This window comes from Convolutriloba macropyga, chromosome 4 (genome assembly GCF_964194025.1).
Source record: "Convolutriloba macropyga chromosome 4, txConMacr16.3, whole genome shotgun sequence".
Classification (NCBI taxonomy): Eukaryota; Metazoa; Xenacoelomorpha; order Acoela; family Convolutidae; genus Convolutriloba; species Convolutriloba macropyga.
The window spans coordinates 31,974,055-31,999,273 of NC_134471.1; the positions used below are offsets into that span (position 1 = coordinate 31,974,055).

The 25,219-nt window shown below is 35.9% G+C and overlaps 2 protein-coding genes across 8 annotated transcripts in view; one reads left to right on the forward strand and one right to left on the reverse strand.

Moving 5' to 3' along the window:
• LOC142337623 (ubiquitin-conjugating enzyme E2-17 kDa-like) overlaps nt 1-25,219 on the reverse strand; it is a 461,614-nt gene that overhangs the window by 200,864 nt on the left and 235,531 nt on the right. The gene's annotated exons all lie outside the window — the stretch shown is intronic.
• LOC142337619 (rho guanine nucleotide exchange factor 7-like) overlaps nt 1-25,219 on the forward strand; it is a 111,922-nt gene that overhangs the window by 53,645 nt on the left and 33,058 nt on the right. For all 7 annotated transcript variants that reach the window (XM_075386974.1, XM_075386975.1, XM_075386976.1 and 4 more), the window contains exons 8-13: nt 4,474-4,668; nt 4,947-5,042; nt 5,234-5,336; nt 15,196-15,362; nt 15,735-15,893; nt 22,009-22,173. In XM_075386974.1, coding sequence (XP_075243089.1) covers nt 4,474-4,668; nt 4,947-5,042; nt 5,234-5,336; nt 15,196-15,362; nt 15,735-15,893; nt 22,009-22,173 — 885 coding nt within the window. The remainder of the gene's footprint in view (nt 1-4,473; nt 4,669-4,946; nt 5,043-5,233; nt 5,337-15,195; nt 15,363-15,734; nt 15,894-22,008; nt 22,174-25,219) is intronic.

Sequence of the window (25,219 nt, forward strand, 5' to 3'; positions counted from 1 at the left end):
ATTGAATGAACAAAAAAAACCATTTTAGGGTATAGTTCCTCCCGCTCAAGAGGGGTCGGAACAAATACAAACGAAATGGTTAGAAATATTAATATGAGACTTCATTTGGCGTTACCTACGCCTGCCGTTGTCGCGGACATAAAATATTGGACATAAAGTCATCATAAGAAGAAAACGCATGGATTTTTATGAATGAGGTAATATAAAAATTTTTCAAAAGTGAAAACAGATTTTGAACATTTTTTACATCAAAGTACATATAATTATTTTAATCCTGTTCTTCATTGTCAAAATTTTGCTCGTCTGAGGAAGGAATTAAACGGGTAAAAATCCGATGGCATTGAGTCGTCAGCAATTCTCTCTGATCTGCTTTGAAGGTGTAAGTTCCGTGTGAGGAGTTACTTTCAGGGGGTTTAGATACATTTTCCCAGATCATAGGCTCCTCTAATCCTCCATAGAAAGCCAGTAAGACCTGCATTCTCCAGGAAGTTTTTACAACGAAAAGACAAAATGAGAACAACAGTTGAAAACCAAAGTAAAAAATCTCAAATTCTTTGAGAAAGTGGTGTGGAGGCCAGGCCGTTAAAACCTTAATCTGTACGTTTGAAGATCTGGATTTGTTCAATTGTACCGTATTTTGAACGCCAGTAATGTGTTATGTGAACCGTCAATAATGTGTGATGTGAAAAAACGAGAAAAAGGCTTCAAAAATAGGCAAATGCCTAAAAATAGAAAAATTGTGAAATCTGGTATCAAAGCCAAAAAATCATTACTTTACTTGTAAAACAGCAAAAGATTAATTTTTAATTCATTAGAAAGCAGAAGCATTATTTCTTTGCTGGCACTAAGCTACAAGTTGACCCAATTAAGAGAAAATTAGTGGCAAAGTTCAGAAAGCCATTATTAAGTTAAAAACCAAATATTATTAAAAGACAAACCGACCACAAGCTTTCAAATAAATACCTAGATACATTAATTTGGAACTACTTTGGAAGCCAATTGGACCTATCAGGAGTGAGCTTTGTTTTGAATTGTTGTGTTCTTTAATTAACATAAAAAATATCGACTTTTTGAAAAGAACGGCTGATTACAATCCGTATTTTTTTTGGATTGTAACAGTCAGAGATTGGACCAAAACTTACTTTGCTATTGCTGTTCGTCCATTAAGAAACCTTAATTGTTTCGATTTTTATAGATATAGCTAATTTGTTAGTTTGAAAAATCAAAAATAAATGCTGTGTTTTTGATAATAACCGAGAAAAGTTAGCGAAAACCGGCAAAACTTATTCCAGAGTACTCGCAATGGAAGTGGAGGTTGGACTAGCTCCCTTTGGAGTGTACAAAGAATGTGTTAGTGGTTTTTTGGATGTTGATTTCGGAAACTTAATCAATGTGGACCAGAGGAGCTTTCTTTTGCAATTTTTGCTGAAATAGGCTGAAATATACTTGAAATAATTGGCCAACATTTCAGCAAAAAATTAAATGAAAATAGTCAACAGTACCTTTTTGTCTTTGAGAATCAAATCAACAATATTATTGTTAACAATTTTAACATATTTTAGCAAAATTGACTAATTTTAGGCAAAACGTCCGGAAAATGTGAATAAAAATAACGCTAATCAGTCTCAATATTCACAAAATTTAAACCTCGATAGCTCGCTCTAGAAAAGAATTCAAAAAAATCTTTTTTATTCTATGTTCTACGCTGGATGGGCGATTTATTGATACAGCCCACAACTCTCTGCCATGAGTATATCGATCGGTCAAAATTGAGTGAACAAAAAACCATTTGAGTGTATAGTTCCTCCCCCTCAAGAGGGGTCGGAACAACTCCAAACGAAATGGTAAGAAATATTAACAAGCGACTTCATTTGGCATTTACTACGTCTGCCGTTGTCGCGGACATGACATATTAGACATAAAGTCATCATCATAAGAAGAAGAATACGAGGTAATCATCATCATAAGAAGAAAACGCATGGATTTTTATGAACGAGGTAATATAAACATTTTTGAAATTAAAAATGAAAACAGATTTTAAACATTTTTTAATCAAAGTACATATAATTTTTTTAATCCTGTTCTTCAATGTCCAAGTTTTGTTCGTCTTAGGAAGGAATTTAATTGTTTTGTAGATTCTGTGGGAAAGATAATTTTTATGGCTGTAGTATTAGAAAAAAAAAACAAAAAAGTTCTGCAATTTTTTGAGATTAGTACTGGCGTCTTTTTTGAGATTTGCACGGGATCATTGGCTGATTTTAGCTTCAGAATGATGGTCCTGAATACATGAAAACGATCAGCTTTCAGCGATTGAATCCTTATACACATTTGTTTTACCTGCTTCTGCTTGCTGTTCTACCAGTCCTCACTGATGTAAAGTTCTCTTTTCTCGCAAACTTGCTGTCTTCATTGGAAATCATAGTATTCAACACCCCGTTACATTATCTTCAATTTAAATCCTATTGAATTTAGTTTCCTCTATTTTTGTGAAACTGTTTTTCTGTTGGGCTCTTTTTGTTCAATTCGTTGGCTGGACTTGTCCTGACATGTATTTCACTTTGTCAAAAAGTTTTTTTTATACTTTACCTTATTTCACTGCTCGTGCAATATTAGAAGCGGGTCAAACCCATAAAGCAAGATGCCAGGTGTTTTAACTTTGTTCTAGTTATTCTTAGTTACCAGGTGAACTGTCTACTGGTACTGGTACTAATCCATGTATCAGCTTATCAAGAAAAGTGAGTAAGTCGAACTACCAAATGCAATCAAAATGGAAAGCAATTTGAATATATTTGGTCTCTAAGACGATCATTTTTAAATCCGTTTTCTCAATCCTAATCAGGGTTAGGTAATCAATGCGCTGGCTATTTTCCGGTGATCTTCGGGTCTGTTTGATTTTAATATTTGACGTGTTTGGGGAAGAAAATAAAGTTTTATATGATGAATATCCTATTCAATACTTTTCCAAACTGAAAAAATCGGTCGGAACTGGCCGTAGTTTTCTAAATAGGCAAGTAATTTAGACTATATTTTGTAGTTTAGTGCGTGCGGTCAAGGTCAAAACAGTACAATAAAAAAACGGAATAAACGGATAAAGACCGGCCATCAAGTCATAGTGCATTAGGGTAGCAGAATTGCATGAGGGATTGCTCGCTTGCATTAGTTTAAGCTTAATAGACTTCAGTTTAGTGGCTGAATTTTGTTTTTTTTGGAATCCAACTGAAACAACCCCAATTTAGAACATTTTTTGACACTGAATAAAATTCTGTCAATTTTTCTGTCAATCTTTTTTTTTCTGTAAATTCTGTCAATCTTTTTATTTCTGTTTCATTCCCAAAATGCGTCAAGGCGGCTATTTTCAGGCAGTTGGCTGGGTATGTTCAATTATATCTTGCCTTTTCTGTGTTGTTTTTCTTAATAAATTTTATGATGAAGCGGTATAATCATGTATTACAAAATCAAGAACCAAAGTCTTAATTTGTTTTTCTGAAGCCGGTTATCTTGTGTGTATACAATATAAATGTAGACCAGCTTTCGTCAGCAGAAGTTTTGTTATAAGTCAAAAAATGAAAAATTTTTGATAAATTTTCTGGAAAGTGCAATGTCATCGGTTTCAATTGAAGTTAAACAAGTAGTCCTGAAAAATAAAATTTCTCTGAAACTGCGATTGTATCTTAAGATATTGAGAAGTTAAGTTTCAAGCAAGTTTTTTGGTTGACCAATAGCCGAATTAGGCTGACATAATTTTTATTTTCGTTCCAGTATTAAATTTTGGAGCTATGAAAGCATATTTTTTTTAATTACAGAAAATCCGGCATTCGTCGAGAACCGCGTAATAATTCGGTCCTTTTCAATAATGCTCTATGAAGTTTATCGTTAATAGTGTTTTCAATCAATTGTGCTCTCGTTCTATTTGAATTCTGATCGTTTTTTAATACTCTCGAACAGATTGTGACAATCATTTGGGATATGCAAGTCTTTTTCGAGAGATTTTTTGCTTGCTCGTGGTTCCGAATAACGTTTTGACTTCTGCTCCCTCCAAGAGAAGGAATTTAAGTGGTAAAATGAAGGTATTAAAACGCTGTTCAGTTCACTTATAGCTTTGTCGGTCTCCAAGTGTACCGTATGCTGATATTGTTCACTTGCACCAGCGTGAGGGTTGTCATGGGAGCAACTCATCCGACAGTTGATTAAGTAATCAATTCGAGGTAAAATTGGGTGCATAGGGGGAAAGAATTTTTTGAACAAGCTCTCCGTGAGAACGTGCGCTCTTTTATTTCCTCTGAAGACGTGCACTTTTAGTTTGCGGGCTTCAGAAAGAAACTTTATATAGTGGAATCTGTTCCAACCGTTACTAAGCATAAGGAAATTTTAATAGGAAAGACTCAATTGGGTATGTTATTAACAGCAGTAAATACAAGGTCTCCAAGTAAACAAAGTTGGCTCACAGCGTAAAGTGAATCTTGGTCTTTGTAGAACGAGTTGGAGGAAATACGCGGATTGAAAGAAAAGGAATTGGAGATGTTGTCTGCGAGGATAGACAATTGGCCTCTGTCCATGCCTCCTTTTACTCCAACTGGAGGCAACCATGACCAGGGCACAATAGCCCAGCTGTCGACTCTCGGACCGTTGATACAAATGGCGCCTGTTTGGACATACAAACCCAGCAATGTTAGTGCATTTATCCTATTAACTGAGGGTGCATACGTCATCGTTTTATCCAACTTTCTTGTTGAAAGGCATAAAAACGAACAAAGTTAGTCTGAACGGAGTTAGTTTCGTGAATTCTTTAAATCTTTTGATTTAATTTTTAGTGAAAAATTTTACTGAGAAAAAAAGTTTTAGCGGTCTATAACCCTGAAGACCAAAAAATTTCTTCAGCATTGTTGCGCGTTGTCGACGAGTTAACTACTTTGGCTTCAAATTAATCGACAAATTTTGCTGTTTAGCAAGGCGGTGGTCTAACTGAGAGCTACATTCTCATGTTTAACGACTACGTTGTGATCTTGGAGCACACATTTGACCCTCGTTGTTACAAATGTCAGGTAGGTCACAATTTACTTAACTTGGCAATAATGTTGATAGAATTGAGGTTTAGTAACCGTTCTGACTAAAATACTACTATTAAATAGGTTTTATCATCGATAGCTTCTATTTGAGGTAGTCACGAGTGCAGTTTTTTGACACATTTGTCTAGTAATTCTTGTCCCGTAATATGTTGATTTGTTGTTTTCAGCACCTGATAGAGATGCACGAGCTGGTAGCACATGCGAAGGACAGTTCCTCCTCGGAGCAGAAAGCAAATCCGTCCTCGCCAAAATATCCCCTAGTACTAATTGGTAAGCGGTGTCGCACGATCCAAAATGATAATCTTATAAATTTATTCTCAGAGGTCTTCGCATCTCAGATTTCATAGTTCTAAAAGATACTTTAGCACAGTTGTTTTAAATCAAATCTGACCCGTTTTTGAATATTTTTGATTTTTCTTCCTGCTAGTTACATTTTTAATAGCCGCCCTCATCTTCTCAGCCGGCTATTATAGCGCTCCTATTTTTTTTTTTTACTTCGTCGAATAAAAAAATGTTTCGCTTTACCTCATTTTGCCGCCTTTTCAACATTTTGCGTGAAATCTTTTTGACTTCTCTAGGCTAGTTTCTCTCTTCTCTCATTCTGCTAAAAGTGATTTTGAACATCAGTTGCTCAGCAAAGCATTTCAAAATGAACAGAGTCAGTATAAAAATTGAAGTCAGAAATAGAAACGGGATAAACTCATAAAGCCCAATTTTTTGATGCCCGCTATTTGAACGTCGGTCCTATAAGTATTAGTTACCTCTCTCTAATGCTTATTGTCATTGATAGGAGCCCCTGTAGCCTCTCTCTAAGAAACAGAAGTATGTTTAACTACGAAATGCCATCAAAATAAATCGGACTTAAAAAATGTTTTTGTACAAAAATCTTTTTTTTTCAATATCTTCTGTTATTTCAATCCCAATCATGCTTATTGGAATCAACGGCGGCTATTTTCCGGCAATCTGCCGGGTATGTTTTGGTTTGCATACTTTTGTTAAAAGATAACTGTAGTCAAAACGGCAGATCATTGAGAATAGAGGATCGGATCATTGAAAAACCTTGCAATTTTTCTGTTGTCTTAGGTGCTTTGGCGCTTCGAAATTTGCAGAAATGATAAAATTGTCTAGTAATTAATAGCAGAAGCGATAGCGCCTATTATTGGGGAAACCGTGGTTTTTTATTACAATTCAAAGAATTTGAATTGTATTGGGGCGCTGTCTTTTTAATAGCCGCCCTCATCTTCTCAGCCGGCTATTATTGCGCTCGTATTTTTTTTTTACTTCGTCAAACTTTTTCGCTTTACCATTTTGCTGCTTTTTCGATATTTTGAGTGAAATCTTTTTGACTTCTCTAGGCTAGTTTCTCTCTTCTCTCATTCTGCTAAAAATGAATTTGAACATCAGTTGCTAAGCAAAGCAATTCAAAATGAACAGAGTCGGTATAAAAAATTGAAGTCAGAAATAGAAACGGGATAAACCCATAAAGCCCAATTTTAGATGCCCGATATTTGAACGTCGTTCCTATAAGTCTTAGTTACCACCTCTAATGCTTATTGGTGTTGATAGTAGCCCCTGTAGCCTCTCTCTAAGAAACAGAAATATGTTCAACTACGAAATGCCATCAAAATAAATCGGACTTAAAAAATATTTTTGTACAAATATCTTTTTTTTCAATATATTCTATTCGTTCAATCCCAATCATGCTTATTGGAATCAACGGCGGCTATTTTCCGGCAATCTGCCGGGTATGTTTTTAATTGCTCTTGAACGAAGTTCATAGCACTTATTGTAAACGTGTTTTTTATGCAAAATTTTCGCTTGTCGATTTTGACTTTTCGAGTGAATTTAACGCCCTTGACTGTTTGCGTTTCGCGTGATCTAATATTCTCTCTCAATCACAATTGCAAGCGGCTTAACTCAATTGGCGGCAATTTAATACTAAAAGTCAAATCAAATGAAAAGTGCGCCGAAACTGGTGCTATTTTCTACTTTAAATCTTAATAGTGGTATATGTTAACCTCTAATGTGGTTATTTGGAGCCCACTATTGATTGTCTCAGTCCATTTTAGACTCCCCTCCCCCGACTGAAGCAGGCGGCAATTGATTACAACTCCCACTAGTCGTTCGACAGCAATTCTTCCGACGTTTATTCGGTTATGTTTTAAGATCTGTTCGCACGGTTTCACGATTTTTGACGTCAAATTGGAGTACTGATTTTGGTCACGCCGAATCAGGAAATGGAGCGAAAAAAAGAGTGGTTTTTTACGGCATGAAAGTTTTTGCTCTAATTTTAAAGTACAGTGAGAAAACGGTGTTTGAACAAAAATTCGCTGTCTCGCTAGTGTTTTTTTTGTTCTTTTGCGGCAATTTCACATTGATTTTTACTGTTTTTTCGATTTTTTGGATCCGGTTTTTTTCGAATGGTTTTCCCAATCCATTCATGGTTCATTCTAGGCCTAGTTTTTTGTTCGAACCAATAGTGGTTTTTTGTTCACTTGCAGCATTTTGTCATTGGTTTTCTGTTGTTTTTATCTGATTTTTAGGAATGGTTTTCGCAATTCACTCGTCCGTTTTAGGTCTAGTTTTTTGTTTATTCAATTAAAATTCTCTGAATTTTGCGTCTGAACTTGTCCTGCTATGTTTTTTTATTTCGTTGTCTCCATCGATGATTCTTCTTGGAATTGACTTTTTCGATTACTTTTTTGACCTCACTGCTTTGCAGTTAAAATATGTGAGCGTGACGTCATTTCTGCTATTAGGTGAATTGCGTGAGTTACTTCACTAAAAAAATTGACTTCTGAACTCACTATGGAACTTCTAATTTTATGAACATTTACTACTTAAAGATCAATAGTGCATCTAAGTAGTCCAAACTTATATGCCCTAGTTCTTGAGTATTAGTCTTGAGTTTTTGATTACGAATATCAATTTCGAAAGAGCTCTTTTACGGCTTTCTTATTATAGACCGTATGTGTCATAAAGTTGACATTCCGAATCTAACCCAAAAAGTCTAGTGGTCTATTAAAGGACTGGTGGTCGATCTGTCAATCTTATTTCTTTAGTTGTTTCAATTCATGGAAGGCCACAAGTGTAAGTGTTTATAGCAGCTGTTTTCCGACAATCTGCCGGTTATGTTGTTTAATTTCAGATTGACCAAACAGAGTTGTTGTGCACTTAGTTTTTTCAACACAGATTTTTTTGAATCAAATTTTTTTTAAGATTTTAAAATTATTGCTTTCTGATTTTGATGACAACTTTTTTTTACGATCTGTGACGTCACGCTCACTGTAAATCAGCTTTTGTTCAGTCATGCAGTTTTTGGAGCTGGGTGCTTCATGTCATTTTCCACTCATATTGCATCAAGTTTTTGATAGCCGCCCTTGGCCGGCTGCTATAGCGGGCCTTTTCATGTCAATGTTCAATGAGAGGTCAATTGAGAGTGGTGATTTTAATCACGCTGGATTAATAATGGGACAGAAAAAGTAGATTTGAAGCGGAATTTTAAAAGAAGTTACTTTAATAGTGCTGGGAGAAATGGGTGTTTCATCAGTTTTTTTTTGGTTTTTGAAGGTGATTTGTTTCTTCACGTGCGGCAATTTCACTGTTTTTGCTGTTTTGTTAGAGCTATATTGCGGTGTCCTTGGTTTTTTACAGTTCAAAGAGTTCGAATTATATTCTGGCGCTGCTTTTAAAGATCTGTTCTCACATTTTCATGATTTTTGAAGTCAAATTAGAATTGGTTACGCCGAAATAGATGATTTTGGTCACGCCGAAACAGGAAGTGGGGAACAAAGCGAATGATTTTTGTAAGTCAACAACCCAACTCATTAAGTTGTGTAAATCAAAAATTGAAGATGATTAGTAGCCGCCGTTGACCTCAACGGATTTTATTTAGGCGCTCTTCTTTTTATAATAGCCACGAAGCGATAGCGGCTATTATTGGGGACATAGCGGTTTTTTACAATTCAAAGAATTTGAATTGTTTTGGGGCGCTGTCTTTTTTTAAAGATCTGTTCTCACATTTTCATGATTTTTGAAGTCAAATTAGAATGATGATTTTGGTCACGCCGAAACAGGAAGTGGGGAACAAAGCGAATGATTTTTCCGGCGTGAACTTGTGCTCAAATTTTAAATTTTAATGCTTAAATGTAGAGTGAGAAAATGTTTGAATAAAAATTTGCTTTCTCGCTAGTGGTTTTCTGTTCACGTGGCATTTTGACATCGATTGTTACTGTTTTTTCTCGATTTTTTATCTGATTTTTTTTCTAAATGGTTTTTACTAATCCAATATTTGTGCATTCTAGGTCTAGTTTTTAATTTAGTCAATGAAAATGTGTTGATTTTTATGTCAGGACTTGTCCTGCTATGTTTTTTTTGTTTCGTCGTCCGACGCTTTTTTCGTTTCATTTGTTCACACCGCACAGATAAAATCAAGTTTTCTGAATAACTTCTGTTTCTCACTAACGGCCTTTGCTTGCGTGACGTCAATTCTCACTCTTTTAGGCCAACGATTTTAGCTCATTTGCGTGATTTTGATCGTACGTGACTTACCTCACTCAATAAAATGACTCTTGCACTTTAAAATAGTTTGATTTGAATTAGTTTAAGGTCAAAGTAACTCGTAATAAAGGCCCATAATGAAACGGCTTCTGCGCAGTGAATTTTAACAATCTTTATTAATTTATTGCTTTTTTACATAGCTTTTTGAGCGGCGTCGATAAATTTTTCAACTTATATCTGTCGCTGTTTCTATCCCTATTATGCGGCACGCAAGTATAAACTTTCGCAGCTATTTCGGCAGTCTGCCTGCTTGGTTTACATTTTGTTAGAAATAACAAGTTTCAAACTTGTTTCGTGAGCAATTTTTTTTTGTTTTTCGAAGAGAATATATTTTTGCTTCTTCAACGACCGCACATTTTTCTTTTGGTAGAATTAAATCAGATGTCAATAGTTGAATTTGGCCGAGAGAAAGGAGTTTTCATGGGTATCAGGTTGTTCCTGCGCAAAGAAAAGGCTCAAATAATGTCTGTAGAAAAACACTTAAATTACCTATTTTTGCACTTTTTTTGTTTCATTTCATGTTGTTGTTTTTTTTTCATTGTTTCTTGTTAAAAATGGCTGTGGAGTCAACATACTTCTTCATAGCTGTTTTCATTTTTCTATTATCTACGAAGTAACTGGTCGTAGATTTTTGAAAATAGTTTTTTAAAAAGTATTTTTTGCTTTAGTTTTTCTTGGCCGCGTAATTGCTTAAAGTAAAATGAGTCTTGTGATCATTCTCATTGGGGTAAGGTCGGACTCTTTGTTTCTATTATTAAAATAAGCCCCTCGAAGTTAACTGTTGTAGGTGTGCCTTGTAGGTTACGTCTCTTTGCCTATGGTGAAGGAAAAGATGGCGCGTAATTCTCGAGGTAAACAAAGAAAACCAAACGGCATCAGTTGAATATCGCCACCAACATCAAACTCTCATTTGGAGATATTTTTCTGTAAAGATGAGTTTTTAAAAAAGTATGTTTACCATGAAAAATTGGATTTTGTTCCCCCCTCCCAGTTTAGTGGGTTTATTATCTTTTACGCCCCCAGTCGGAAGTGCTATTTTTTTCACATTGTAACATGCTATATAACAGTATATAATTTGCAACTTGGGGGCGTAAAAAACACTGGTGGGCGCAGGACAGAATAGATCCAAAGAATTTAGGAAAAATTAACCGATAACCTGAAAATTGTGAGATCCAAAGGCTCTTCGAGTTCCAATGAGGTCTTTGTTTTCGCAGAGAATAAATTGGTCTTACTTGAAATACTGCTCAAATGAAGTTGGTAATTTGCGCTTGATTTAGATTAAATTAACTAAAAAAGCTTTAAACCTCACTATCAGCGTAATTGTACTTATTTAGCATACTTAATCAATAAGAAATGAGAACGTCACAGCAAAAACTGTCAAAAAAATTCCGTCAAATGACCAGATGGTAAAACGGAATTCTGCTCGAATAATGAAATTGATTTCTGACTGCATAAGAATGCATCAGTTTTTGTCTGTTTATTACTCAATATTTTCTCAGCTTGTTCCGGTTAAATATAAAAAATGTCTCAGAAGCGTTTTTTGTTGTGAGAAAACTGCTATAATTAAGAAATGTAATTTTGAGAGGCAGTTTTTTATAGCTGCGAAGCTGTAAGCTGAGCGGAGCTGTATTGCGGTGCTCTCGGTTTTTTTATTTGATCGTCTGAAGCTCTCTTTCGTTTTACAGTTGTTCACAAAGCAAAGCTGAAAAAGTTTCTGACTGACTTCTTCCCCTCACTAATGTTATTAATGAATACTTGGATCTTTTGTTTCGCCGCCCCTCCCCCCCCCCCCCCCCCCAGCTTTGTCAGCATAAATTTTTGACCCCCAGGCGCACATGCTATTTTCTTACATAGTAACGTGCTGTATAACAACGTATAATTTGTAACTGGGGGCCATAAAAACACTGGGGGGGGAAACAGAATAGATCCGAATAGTTAATTTTTTGTCCTCGTTAAAAGGCATTTAATATCAGTAATTTGTTTGAGTTTAACCCAGTTTCTTAGTTGTTTCATTGTTTTGTTGCGTTTTATCTAACGACAATTTGCGTCGTTGGGCGATTAGTTATTCGATTTAACTTTTGATCACGTTTTTCGTTTTACATTTTCACTTATTTTACATTTTCATTTACGCGATATAGTGAATACGGTTATTGTCACAAGAGCAAAATCAAAAGAAACCATATAAACGGATAAAACCCGGTCATTAAGTCATAGTGCATTATGTTATCAAAGTACATTACAGCTCTTGCTAGCTGACATTAGTGTTAAGCTTAATGGCTTTCAATTTAGAAGCTGAATTAAGTACAGTTTTAGAATCTAACTGAAACTGCACACCGAATTAGAACACTTTTTAACAACTTACGAAAAGTTTCTTAACTTCATATCTATTCTATTTTTTTTTCGTTTTCTGGTTCAATCCCGATGAATATCAAGCGTGTCTACGGCGGCTTTTTTCAGACAATTTGCCGGGTATGTTCTTGACTTTGACGATATTTGTTTTTAAAAATTTATAGCAATTTGCGTTTTTCGTTTATTTTGTGATATTACTCACTCTGATCTAAATCAAGTCAATCATTGGTTGTTAATAAGGCTTAATCGATCAATTCTATTGTTTCAATTCGCTACTAATGATTTCTGTGACTGCCAAAGTTGTTTCAGCGTGCCCATTTTATTCATTTTGTTGAATTGTTTAGTCTAAAATCAGTTCTCATTGACCTTCTACTGTGGCTTACTTGTTGTCAATTTTATCTTTAACTTCTGGCTATTGATTTTGTTGACTTTGGTAACCTTTAGATATTCGAAAGTTTTGTAATGAATTATTCAGTCCTGCCCTTATTTGTTGTTACAGCTTGCGAAGCTGTAAACTCAGCGTAGCGATATTGCCTTGCTCTTGTATTTTTTGTTTCGTTGTTTGACACTTTTTTTGCTTTACATTAATTTTAGAACATTCCTTTGCTTTCCTTTTCAATTATTTTTTGCGCTTGATTTTTCGCTGTTGCGCGACCTAATTTGCTGGAGTTCAGAAACTATGTCTATTGCTAACTCAAAATTGATTGTGAGATAAGCGGTGACAAGGGCCTCATAGTCGAGTGGTTAATATTTCGGATTTTTTGCGGCGGGATATGGGTTGAACCTCTATTGTCAAAATTTTGTGCACCCAAACTGTTCTCTGTGATACACCACCTTTGAATTGAAGTTGTTTAGGTGACCGGGATAACTTTTTAACTCATTTCCATATCTGTTTCTCTCTGTATTTTACAAGTCTGTTTTGCAGCTATTCCGGCTGTCTACCAACTGTTTTCTCCCCGTTTCCACCTATCGAAACTATTGTTATGCTGTGATTAATTATTTAAGTGTGTAAGTTTGAGCTTTTTTTCCCGTAGAGAAGCAATTATTGTAAACGCGTGTGTCTTTTGTTTGACCGTTTTGCTTGACCGTTTTGACTTTTCGAGTGACTTTTACGCCTTTGACTTTTTGCGTTTCACGAGATCTAAAATTCTCTCGCAATCACAATTTCAAGCAGTTGAACTCAATTGGCGGCAATTTAGTACTAAAAGTCAAATGAAAAGTGCGCCAAAACTGATCCCATTTTCACTTTAAATCTTAATAGTGGTATATGTTAACCTCTAATGTGGTTATTTGAAGACCAATATTGAACTCCTCAGTCCCATTTAGGCACCCCCTCCCCCTTGATTGAAGCAGGCTGCAATTGATTAGAGCTCCCACTAGTCGTTCGAGAGCAAATCTTCCGACGTTTAATCGTTTATGTTTTACTTTAAACTTTTCTGGAGAAAAAATAGTAATCGTTACATTTTTTTTATTTTTGCGCATAATAGATCATGCGCTTTGTTTGACGTCGCTGGAAAAGTTTGATCAACTGGTTCTTAGTTAAATCATGTCTCTCGGGACTTGTCCTGATGTTTTGTTGACTTCGTCGAACAAAAAATTGTTTCTCCTACCCTAAAGCGCAGCTTGTTCAACATTTGGCGTGAAATCTTTTTTTCTAGGCCAGTTTTACTCTTCACTTGTTCTTCTTAATGTTCTCTTAAGCAAATTAAGAAAAAAAATCAAAATTAAGAACCGGAAACGCGAATGTTTTAGATACCATATAGTTTAACTTTGTTCTTACAAATCTGAGTTTCCATCTCTAATGCTAGTTGGTATCAGTACTAGCCCCTTTATCCTCTCATTGAGAAACAGGAGCATGTCTAACTGCAAAATAAAATCAAAATAATTGGATGTAAATGTTTTTGTTCAAAATTAACTTTTTCATGTTTTGTTTTCAATTATAGTCGGGGTTATGCAAATCAATGACGGCTAGTTTTCGGCAATCTGCCAATTGTGTATTTTGGTCATAAGCATAAATTATCTGTATTTTCTGTTCGTTCACGTTTGAATTTTTCATAATTGATATCTTCAAATTGGTAGCAATTTTTTAACTCCTCTTATTTTTGAGTGCCAGTTGTTTGAGTTGTACGATTTTTGCAACTGCTTTGAGAATGCGATGAGTAAAGGTTTAAATATTTTTTGCGTAGGTTGGCGAAGTATTTGCAATCAAGTGAAGCCTCACAACAGTTGACAAAAAAGAAAACTTTCACTTAGTTTCCGGGTCTTAATTTTAATTTGTTTTCAGACTACAGGTTAAGGGAACAATAGCAGATATTTTTGGCAAAGTGCTAACTTTATTTTTTGCTCTCTGTCAACGAAGTTAGTAGCAATTATATTAGTTGGTTTTATTAATTATCAATTATATTAATTATGCCGGTCATTCAAGCAATTGATCGGCTGATATTTTTTGCGTCTAACCATTTGTTTGACTTTTGGTCCTCAAAAACGGGATAACATGTAATGCCCGCAGGGTATTAAGATGTTGAGCAATTGTACTATAGTTTTACACCGTGATGTCTCTAGGTATGCGATTAACCTAATATATGGAGAAAACAGATTCATGATGTGAAGGGTGGGTGAACGCAAAGTAAGCCGAAGTAAAAGTAAGCCGTCATAAAAGCAAGCCGAAAGTTATGTAATAGTTATGTAATCTATCAGAAATAATAAATTGTACAACCATTACAATCAATACTGCGCATTGGCAGTATTGATTGTAATGGTTGTACAATTTGTACAGTCCATGGCCATGCCTCTCATCCGCTGTGGGATGTAATCCGGAAACCGCGGGTCGGTTATCGCGGCGAAGCGCGCCCACCGGCCCGTCAGGGACACCTTAAAATACGGGTATCCTAATTTTTTTCGGCTGACTACCTCATTTTCAAAATTCGGCTTGCTTGCCTATCGGCTTGCTTGACCGCCACCATGAAGGGTGGTTCCTAAGAGTTCGACCTTTTCGAATTCGGCTTTACCGTCTAATCACTGATAACTGCGCAGAAAGAAAGCTGACATTCAATTTGAGTGGCTTATTATTTTAAATATAAATGCGCAATTAGCACAAGTGGAACAGAATTTACAATCTATAATTAGCAGGTAAGTGCGTAAATATTGAGATGAAGGATGGTAGGTGATTAGCTTCGATCAAAGAGTGTATGTGAAGAAAATGGACTAACTGCTTGTTAAGATCGAGAGGGAGAGCGATACCAGGTGCTATTCAAACTGAATCAGCTGAGGGCATTTTGGGTGAAATTGATTGGAGATCAGTCCTCTCAGGCTATGAGAGGAGGAACAGTGAGTGCTGGGGCAGCTGTGCCTGGATATCCTCACTCAAAGGGAGGACACCATCATCAGGTTTGGTTATAGTGCTTTATTTAAACACAAACTTGTTTACAGCTTCCTTCCTTTGGACGATAGGGAAATGAATATTTGATAATTCAGTACAGGGGAGATTTGAAAGCGAAAGTAATAACAGTGACAGTTTTTAATTCGAAACTAAATTGAGAGAGGTAAAGTTTAATAGTGTAGATATAGTCAAATGCTAAGTATTAACTGTTGTGACTTGAACGCTAAGCGAAATTGATATAAGTTATGTTGTCCTTCCGGTGTGGTCAACCCATAATAAGGTCTCTTCTGACTTTGTATTAAATGAGATAGTTTTCCTATCTTCCAGTGAAAGAAAAATTCTAATTTAAACCTCATGCATTGAATACATGATATTGATAGGGGGCTTCGCATCAGTTCAGTGGAGGGGCGAGTGGTCGATTGAGAGCATCGACAGCTACTTCTGCCTCGTCATCGGTTTCACCCCAGCCATCGGCATCTCACCACCACCAACATCACTCGCAGGGTGTATCCAGACCGCCACCTTTCATGCGCACGGAGGTGAGAGTTATTAGCATTCTTTTCGGGTGTCATTATTGCGCTACTAGAATTAGAATTAACAGAGAAGTAGCACCAGAGAATTAATCACAATTCGAATTTATTTCTATTTTCAAACAGGGAAACATATTTTTGGGTTTTTGATAGCCGCCTTCAGCCTCTTAACGTTTATTAAAAGCCGTCTCAGCTTCTCAATCGGCTATTATAGCGCTCCTTATTTTTTTACAATTCAAAGAATTTGAATTGTATTGGGGCGCTGTCTTTTTAAGATCTGTTCACATATTTTCACGATTTTTGAAGTCAAATTGGATTAGTGATTTTGGTCACCCCGAGACAGGAAGTGGAGCAACAAAGCGAATGGTTTTTGCGGCGTGAAATTTTGTTCTAATGTTAAAGTAGAGTGAGAAAATGGTGTTTGAACAGAAATTCGCTTTCGCGCTAGTTTTTTGTTCACATGCGGCAACTTCACTTTGATTTTTACTGTTTTTATTTCCGATTTATTGGATAGTATTTTTTCTTAATTGTTTTCCCAATCCATTCATAGTTGATTCTAGACCTCGTTTTTTGTATTGAACCAATTTTCCAGTTCTCGCTAGTGGCTTTTTGTTTACATGCGGCATTTTAACATTGATTTTCTGTTTTTTTTTTAAATTTTATCTGATTTTTAGAAGTGGTTATTTTCAATTCCTTCATAGTTCGTTCTAGGTCTAGTTTTTTGTTCATCGCTGAAAAAGTTTGTCACCCTTGTGTTGTCCCACTACGAAACAGGAGTATGTTCGGCTCCAAAATGACTTCAAAATTGTTTGTGTAAATAAATCATTTTTTTGCACTAGTTTTTTGTCTTCTTTCAATACCAATCTTGGTTATGGGAATCAACGGCGGCCGTTTTGCGGCAATCTGCCGGGTTTTGTTTTACCGGAAGTACTATTTGTTTAAACAGCGTTTTGACCTAATAGCGAAAATGAGAAAAATTGCCGTGTTAACTAATTTTTTCTGAGCGAGAGAAGTTTTTTGATCATGCGCTGCGTTCAGTGGGTGACTTTTCGACTTCGAAAAGTGTGCTTGGTAGATTGGCAAATATAGAAATAAATATTTTTGCAGTTGTTGACGTCAAATTGAAATACAGCCCTCCGGAAATAGTTACCACAGTGCTTTAAACAGCATAATAGTGCGTTTCAAGTCCAAAATTTGCACTTTTTTGTTCGTTTTTGGTGTTTTCCATTAGTTCCCTTATTTTCGGATCGTTTGGCTGTCTTTTTTAATCAAAAATTAGTTCATATGGCAACTTCCCTGTGATAATTCATAGACTGAATGCCTCTTTCTACCGCGAGGTAATTTACTTTATAAAATTGTGCACATGCTAATCCGATTTTGCGAGTTTTTTCTATTTCTGTTTTTTTCGGCATTTTAGTTTTATTTACAAGAAACAGTCCTTATGCAACATCAGAAATTTTGTTTTATAAAGGATTCAATTGTTTTTTTGACGTTAAGTTTTTGAAATACAGTTTATTTTTTTTCATAAATGTAGTTTTGAAAATATTTGACCTTTTTTGCAAAGTATTTCAACGTTCCTAATCATGAATTTTGTTTCTACTTTTTTAAATCTGAGTAGGATTGCGTTCGGTTTTTAATGCTGGAGTGCTAAATTTTTACATTTGTTTTTCTTCATTTTTCTTAAATTTGATGTTTAACTTCTCAAGAATCAAGTAGTCCTTTTATGTCTAATTAATTGCTCTCAAACGAAGTTTGTAGCAATTATATTAGTCCTGTCGGTCTTTTTTAATGCGATTTTTCGCTTGACCGATTTTTCGTCTGACGCTTTTGACTTTTCCTCCTCGAAAACGGGATAAACAGGTAGCGCCCAGCGGGTATTAAGTGCTCTTAGAGCCTTTGAGCTCTGTTTCAACCCAAACTGTTTTGGAGACTCATACTTATACTTATGGTGTGAAGGGCGGTTCTTACAGGTTGAAGACTCACCCGCTGTTGACCCCCCTATTTCCCCCACACCCCCACCGCGCTGTTGCCCCCCACCTTTGTGTTGCTCCCCCCCCCCAATAAGCCCCTGGTGCACCCCCCTCCCGTTGCTAGCTACTGACTAAAAGCGCAAATTTATACTATTTTGCAATTTTTTCAAGCTTTTTGAAAATTTTTGACATTTTTTGTGTACCAGCCCTAGGTGTCAGGGAACCACCTCTAGGGTTTGATAATAGGTTACTGCATTGTTTCTAGTGGTAATGGAATGGTTTCAACATCCTATGGGGTTTGATAAAAAGTTACTCACAAATTTTTAATGGTAATGGAATAGTTTTTCAACTTTTTAATGTCAAAAATTTTAGCAATTTTTTGAAATTTTTTTGTCGAGATTTTTTCAGCCTTAAGAGCCAAGGAACCTCCTCTAGCGTTTGAAAATAGGTTTATGAATAATTTTTAGATTAAAGTGGAATGTCTTGCAATATTTTAACATCACGAATTTTAGCATATTTTTGATATTTTTTGCCATTTTTTTCCAATTTTTTAACATTTATACTCATTTTTCAGATTTTGTGAGCCTCAAGGGTCGAAAAGGCCTCCGTTAGGGTTTGATAATAAGTTGTTGTAACATTTTTGTTGGTCATGGATTCATTTTCAACTTTTTAATATCAAGTTTTAGCAATTTTTTATGAAACTTTGTTTTTTTTAGTCTTTTTGTCTTTTTTTAGGTTTCTCTCGCCTCAAGGACCGCAGAACTTCTTCTAGGGTTTGATAATATGTTACTGCATAGTTTATAGATGTAATGAAATGTTCTTCAAGATTTTAATTTAACGAATTTAAGCAATTTTTAAAAATATTTGCAATTTTCTCATGTTTTTGAATTTTTCCGGCAACAGAGGCCCTGAGACCTCCTCGAAGGTTTGATAATAAGCTGCTGCATAGTTTCTAGAGTTAATGGGATTGTGATCAACATTTTTTAACTTCAGTTTTAGTAATATTTGGATAAAATTTAAACTTAAAATTTTGAAAAATTTTCATGTTCCAAGCGTAACAGGGATACTGGATAGTCTCTTGAGACAATGAAATGGTTCTTAAGATATCAATGTCATGAATTTTAGCAAGATTTTGTTAAAGTTTGCAATTCCAAATTTTTTAAATATTTGTCCTTTTCTGAGTTTAACGACCATTACGGGCCAACGAAACTTTTCAAGTCTCGGAGATGGGTTACTTGACAGAACTTTCGAGACAAAAATTTGTTTTGATTTTTTTATTGCGGAGTTCAAAACTTTTTTTCTTTTTCAGTTTTCTATATGATTTAATTATTAACAAGGCTAGAAAACTAGAAGTTGCAGTGTCGAACCCAATCATTGAAGATATTTCCGTCTCCTTCTCTCCCTTTCGTTTGGGGTTCCTTTCCTTCTCTTTCTTGTTCAAGTTTTATCTCTCTCTCTGTTGATTCCGCACTTCAGCTGCTGTTATGTGGCGTAATGTCACCATCTTTGATCCTCATTATCAATGAGTTTTAGTTGAAATGTTTTTTATTATCAATGATCTTACAAGTACTTTTAGGAAACCATTGTTAATTGCTCAAAAGAAGTTTATCGCAAATATTTTAATCCTGTTTGTCTTATGCAATTTTTCGCTTGGCCAATTTTTCGTCTGACTCATTTGACTTTCGTATTCAGAAACGGGATAAAGAGGTAGCGCCCTGAGGACACTAAACCGTGGCTAGCTGTTGGCGAAGCCAACTGCTCGCCTGTCGTTTAAGAGCAATTCGCCTGACGTTAGTCGGTTATGTTTTCATGTTGAGGTTCAAATATTGACAGAGCCCAATTGAGTTCAAAATAGGCTCAATTAAAAAACATTTCCTCAGTGAAACAACACATGTATTTTTTTTGGCTCAGAGAAATTGTTTTTGTAATTTTTTAATGAGTTCGAGAGTTTATCTGAATCTAATAAATTAGTAGTGTGATTTGCTGTCTGGGGTCTGATGAGCTATTAGTGAAACTATCTAACGCTTTCAGGTGATACCTAATGGTTTTTGGCGAATGTAATTCGATATTTATGCTAAAGTCAGCATTGATTTCTGATATATTGACTTTTTTTGTCAAATTAGCTATTTCGCTAACATTTGCCACAATTAATTGTTTGATGGACGAGCAGCAATAACAAGAGTATTTTTTCCAATCGTGGAATCTTAACACTTTGGATTGTAATAGGCGCTGTCTTTTTCAGAATGTTTTTTTTTTAAATTTTATTTGCAAATCAGATTGATTTAAAATGAAAGCTCATTTTCCCCAGGTAAATTTAAGTGAAAATTAATGTCAATCAATATATAATTTCACTGAAAAGCTTATGATCTGTTGTTTCACCACCGTTTGAGTTTTCTTGTTTGAAATTTTTAGATGTTCTTTTTTCTGTTATTTTGCAGTCTTTTTACTTATTTCTACTAATTACAGTTTCAATTGGCGTCCTAATTAGTTACATGTCAATCCGTTTAGATTATTTCTTATATTTTATGTTTGTTATGACTTCTTGAAAAAAAGTTTCTCAAAGAAATGTTTGAGCTTTGTTACTTCTTATGCTATTTCTTTCACCTTGACGCGTAGTCTCAGTGAAGAGAAAGGTAGCATTCTACTTCAATTAGAAGTTAGTCTTCTTTGCCGTTTTATTTCATTAATGGATTTGTGGCTCTGATACTAAGCGTTTTCATATTTTTTTAAAAAAATTTTGGTTTTCTTATTTGAGGTTCTTTTTGCTGTCTCGTCAAATTCTCACATTAATGACAAGTCACTTATCACATTGATGGATTTTAAAGCCGCATTTGAATATTTTTATTGTTTTTAATGGATTTATCATTATTTTAATGGCTTTGACATTTTCTCGCAATTTTTTTTTACTTTCCACTTTTTGCCTATGTTTGTTCTGTTTATTGTCGTATGGCGTTATAGTTGATGAAATCTCTCAATGGCTTCCTATGGAGGCATACATGTAGCTGTTTAATGCTTTCAGTTGATAGGTAACGGTTTCCCGGACTTGAAAATTGTTTCAAAAGTTTAAATGTATTTTAAAATGAGAGTTTTGATCGTAATTAATGCCTGTTGATTTTGTTTGATTTTATTTGTCTTGTCTTTTATTCTCGTTAATGGCAGGCATCACCGGCCCACTAATGAGACATTGTTTAATTTTTAGTGGGTTGAGTTTAACGTGGTTTTGTAAATAGATACGTCAGTTATTTCCGAACAGTATATGAGTTTTTGGAAGTTTTCTTTCTATCTCTTCCTTATTTGATAGACCATCAAGCCAAAAATGCAGATGAGCGGCGTCGGAACATTATGTGCAAACGAACATTACGAAGCCTCCTCGTTTCTTTGTTCTGAAAGCAAAAACAGTTAAATCGTTCGTTACTGGTTATCAATAGCCTAAAGATCAACTAAGGGGATTTCCGAAATTTTGAATAACAACTTGTGCTCATATCTTAATTCTTAGGTTTCTTGCAAAACTTGATAAACGAATACACGCTTATAAATTGCTCTCCAATGATGGTTTTAACAAGTATGTTAACCCTGCTTGTCATTTCATCACTAATTATTCTATTCTGTACATATTTTCGGGCATAAGCGAAGGCCTTTGTTATGCAGGGTTTCTGATTTACTTTTCAAAAACCAGCATCTGTACACAAAACTTGATTCTCTCCCTCATTTAAATTTATAGCTCTTGGCGTAATGTAAGATAATGTAAACTCTTTGATTATTAATCTGGATTCAATGGAAGCATATATCAACGCAATATTGCATTAAATACAGTTGTTTACAGCATTGTAAACTTAACAACAATTAAAAAAGAAAGAAAGAAAGAATTTCTCCAATGAAAAATGTACAAATTACTGCACAATATCATATTGCATTGGAGGGGACAGACAACGGGTTATAGCCACCCATTTTTCAGTCTACCCCAGAGTTGAGTATAAAATAACAGAATTGGAAAAGAAAAAAATATACAAATTAACATTGTTTGAGAGATAGGCAATGTGACGCAAAAATTAATAATCAAATACAAATCTTGTAAGTTTGTGATTGCAAACTAATAAAACTGAAAATGTAATTTGTCTCAGTTGAAACCAGCCGAATGTTTGTTTGATATGTAGAGAACAATGCCAGGGATGGGTGGCAGTGGCTCAGCTGGAGGTAGTGGAGGAAACGGGAGCAGGAGTACAAATGCAGTCACCACTGGTGGATTTGACATCACTCAACTCAGACCCAATCCACCAATGACACCCTCAGAGCTCATTCTCTGCAGTCGCCACTCTTCTGTGAGTCACCCAATTTTTCCATTGATATCATAAATGTTTCTACATCAGCAGAATTAGTTCCAGAATTTGACCATTTCGTTATTTTCTCCTCAACCTCCCCTTCAATGAATGTTAATCTGTTGTGTTACTGAGTAAACTAAATGAGCAATGCGCTATTTAAATCTATCCAGCGAGAATGTTTATTACGTCATATTTCTTAACCATTCAACTTCTAATATGCGTAGAAAGCTCAGAAAAAGTTCGTTTAACATAATTTTCGTTGAGCCTACTAATATACTAAATCGATTGCGCTCTTTTTAGGCTTAATATTTTTATGTTTCGAAAACGTATCGGTGACCAATCTGAGTCGAAAATCGGCTCAGACAAAATACCTGCTAGCAAATACAGCTAGATTTGCCGGGCTGTTTAGATGTGTTTTTTCGCCTTCTTGATGTTACTTTAGATACAGTTGCTTACATCTTGTTTATGCTTCCTTATGAATTGAAAACTTCGATTCACTGATTTGTCAGGAATATATCTGATGCCGCGACCGGCTTTAGCCTTCCTTTAGCGTAATTCTTTAGAGCCGAATTGTTATGATAAACGTATTAAATAGCAACCGCGACTGTACTGTATGAGCAGAAGATCACTCGCAACCGTGATAACCCAAACAGCAAGTCTCTTATATCTCAGACGGGGGCTACCATAACACGCTTCAACAATTGGCATGTGCCTGCTTACTGTTATTACAACTCAGAGGGACAAGAAACCGGGCAAGTCAGGACGCGATACAAGAAGCAGAACAGGCGGCCTGTGGCACCAATCAGTTCCAATTTTCAATTGATCTCTACTTGGATGACACCTACCAGGAACAGTATACAGCCGAGGCACACCATTTGATTTTGGGTGAGCGTATCTACTTAATGGTGAAGGGTGACTTCAATCTGGCCCACTGGGTTGTGGTTGTCATTAGATGTTGGGCCACGTGGACATCTAACACAGATGATGACTCATACGTCACTATTCAGTCAGAAACCTGATGCGCACTGGTGTCAACGGAGCGATCAATCTTCAAAAAAGAGAAGTTACAAAAAAAACTGTAAGACTCAACTGAACTCACTATTTTTTCTGATGCTTTAAATTGATTACTTAACCGGCAAATCTAGCCCCCCAGAACCCATTTCCTATCCCATATAACAAATTTTTTGAGTTCACCGGTCACCGATAACCCAACCCATACACATCTTTTGTTGAAAAACATCAATTTTGAAAATTTTTGGTCAAAATTTAGAATTGACCAAATCGGGGTGAAGGTTGGTACTTGGGTAAGACTATTACACTTTTAAGCAAAGCGAAAAAAAAAACTTGAAAAAATTAACCAAACTTGAGAAAATTTTGCAATACTTCATTTAGAGCGTCGATAGATTGCGGATCGAACAGTAGTATAAAAAAGGGCACAATTTAGAGTTTGGTCAAATTTTTCAAATTTTGAAAAAAAAAAGAATCAGGGAACTGATTTTTTTTTCTCTCAAATAAGCGCTTATTCTTGGTAACTCGTGAAAATCGTGCCTTTAACATCAAGGTTCGGAGTTTGAGCAAAGCTCGAGTCAATTATGTTGTAAAAAACATTATATGGTTCTTATATTAGCTGCAAGTTCATTGCATCACGCCATAAAAACCTTGCCTCAAGCGTTACAAGACCATTATAAAAAAGGAATTTACGCATTACCGGGTCTGAGTTTTAATCCTAACGCTTTGAAAGTCCGAAAAACCGCGCAATTTCAATTGAGCCACTTCTTTCGTGATAAAAAGAGGCTAGTTATATGGCATGATGTGGTGAACAATTCATTGTCCCGTCATCGCAGTAACAACAATAAGCCTTTAACACCTTCGCAGCTTATTGAAGTGCTTAAAAAGTATCAGGACCGCATAGAAGCTATAGTGTATTGCCCCAGAGAGGGAACTCCTGATATTTACAATCAGCTCAAGCGTAGTACTCTAGTTACCATCCATTTAGTGAAAGACATTGTGTCTAAACGTAAACAGAAAGATCTTAGTTTACTTAAAGAGTACAGAGCATTACACCAAAGGCCTGCGCTTGAGCTGAAAACACTCACTATAGTCTTAGCTCATAAGAACAACCTCCGGTCCTTGATAACACGCTCCCGACCGAAGAAACTTTCAAAGCGCCGTCGTAAAACGCTTCGCACCCGTCATGCGTTCGAGGAGGCGGAACTCACACAAGCCTTTGATAACCTGAATGTCACTTAGTCTTGCGCTGTTGTGGGAGTCCACCCGCTGACTGGCGGTGTGACTTAGTTAACTCACGAGTTACGGGTTAGTTTGTGGTTGGTTCTCTCCGATAGCGCTTTACAAAACGTTTCGCTCTCCCCATTCTTCGAGTTTTTCACTACCGTCCGTTTTCCGCAGGTTATCTGGTTTCATTTTCCGTTTCCGTCCTTTTGTTTCCTTGTCACTTTGTTTCCTTCTATCCCCCGTTTATCTGTTGTATGATGTAGTATGTTGAGTTTCTGCTGTAGTAAAATTTCTCTTTGCTAGTATGCTGGTTTGTTGTGTAGTCTCATTCCTTGCTAGGGTGTGACTTAAGTTCATTCTGGAGTTACGGCTGGTTTTTTTCGTGACTTTCACCACACTGGTTTGCTAGCAACTTGTTGTAGCTTTATTAATTTTTGTATTATGCACTTTTGTTGTCTGGGTAGGGTGGTTTGCTAGGGTGTGACTTAAGTTTGTTCTGGAGTTACGGCTAGTAAAGTTCCTGACCTTTTCGACTTTTGGTTATACTACATTGTTGCCGTAAATTGTTTCATGTTTGATGTTTTGATGCCGTTGATAAAGCCCCCATAATGTTTTATGCTAGTTTACCTGGCAGTAGCTCCTCTCCTTCTTTCTAGGGTGTGACTTAAGTTTATTCTGGAGTTACGGCTAGCTTGTTTGGTTGAGTTTGTTGCTGTGGTCTGTTAGCATCGATCTTCCCGCCTCCTCGCTTGTGGTTTCCGCCCCGCCCGTGTCGTTTCCCCGTTTCGTCGCGCGCCATCCGCCCGACGTT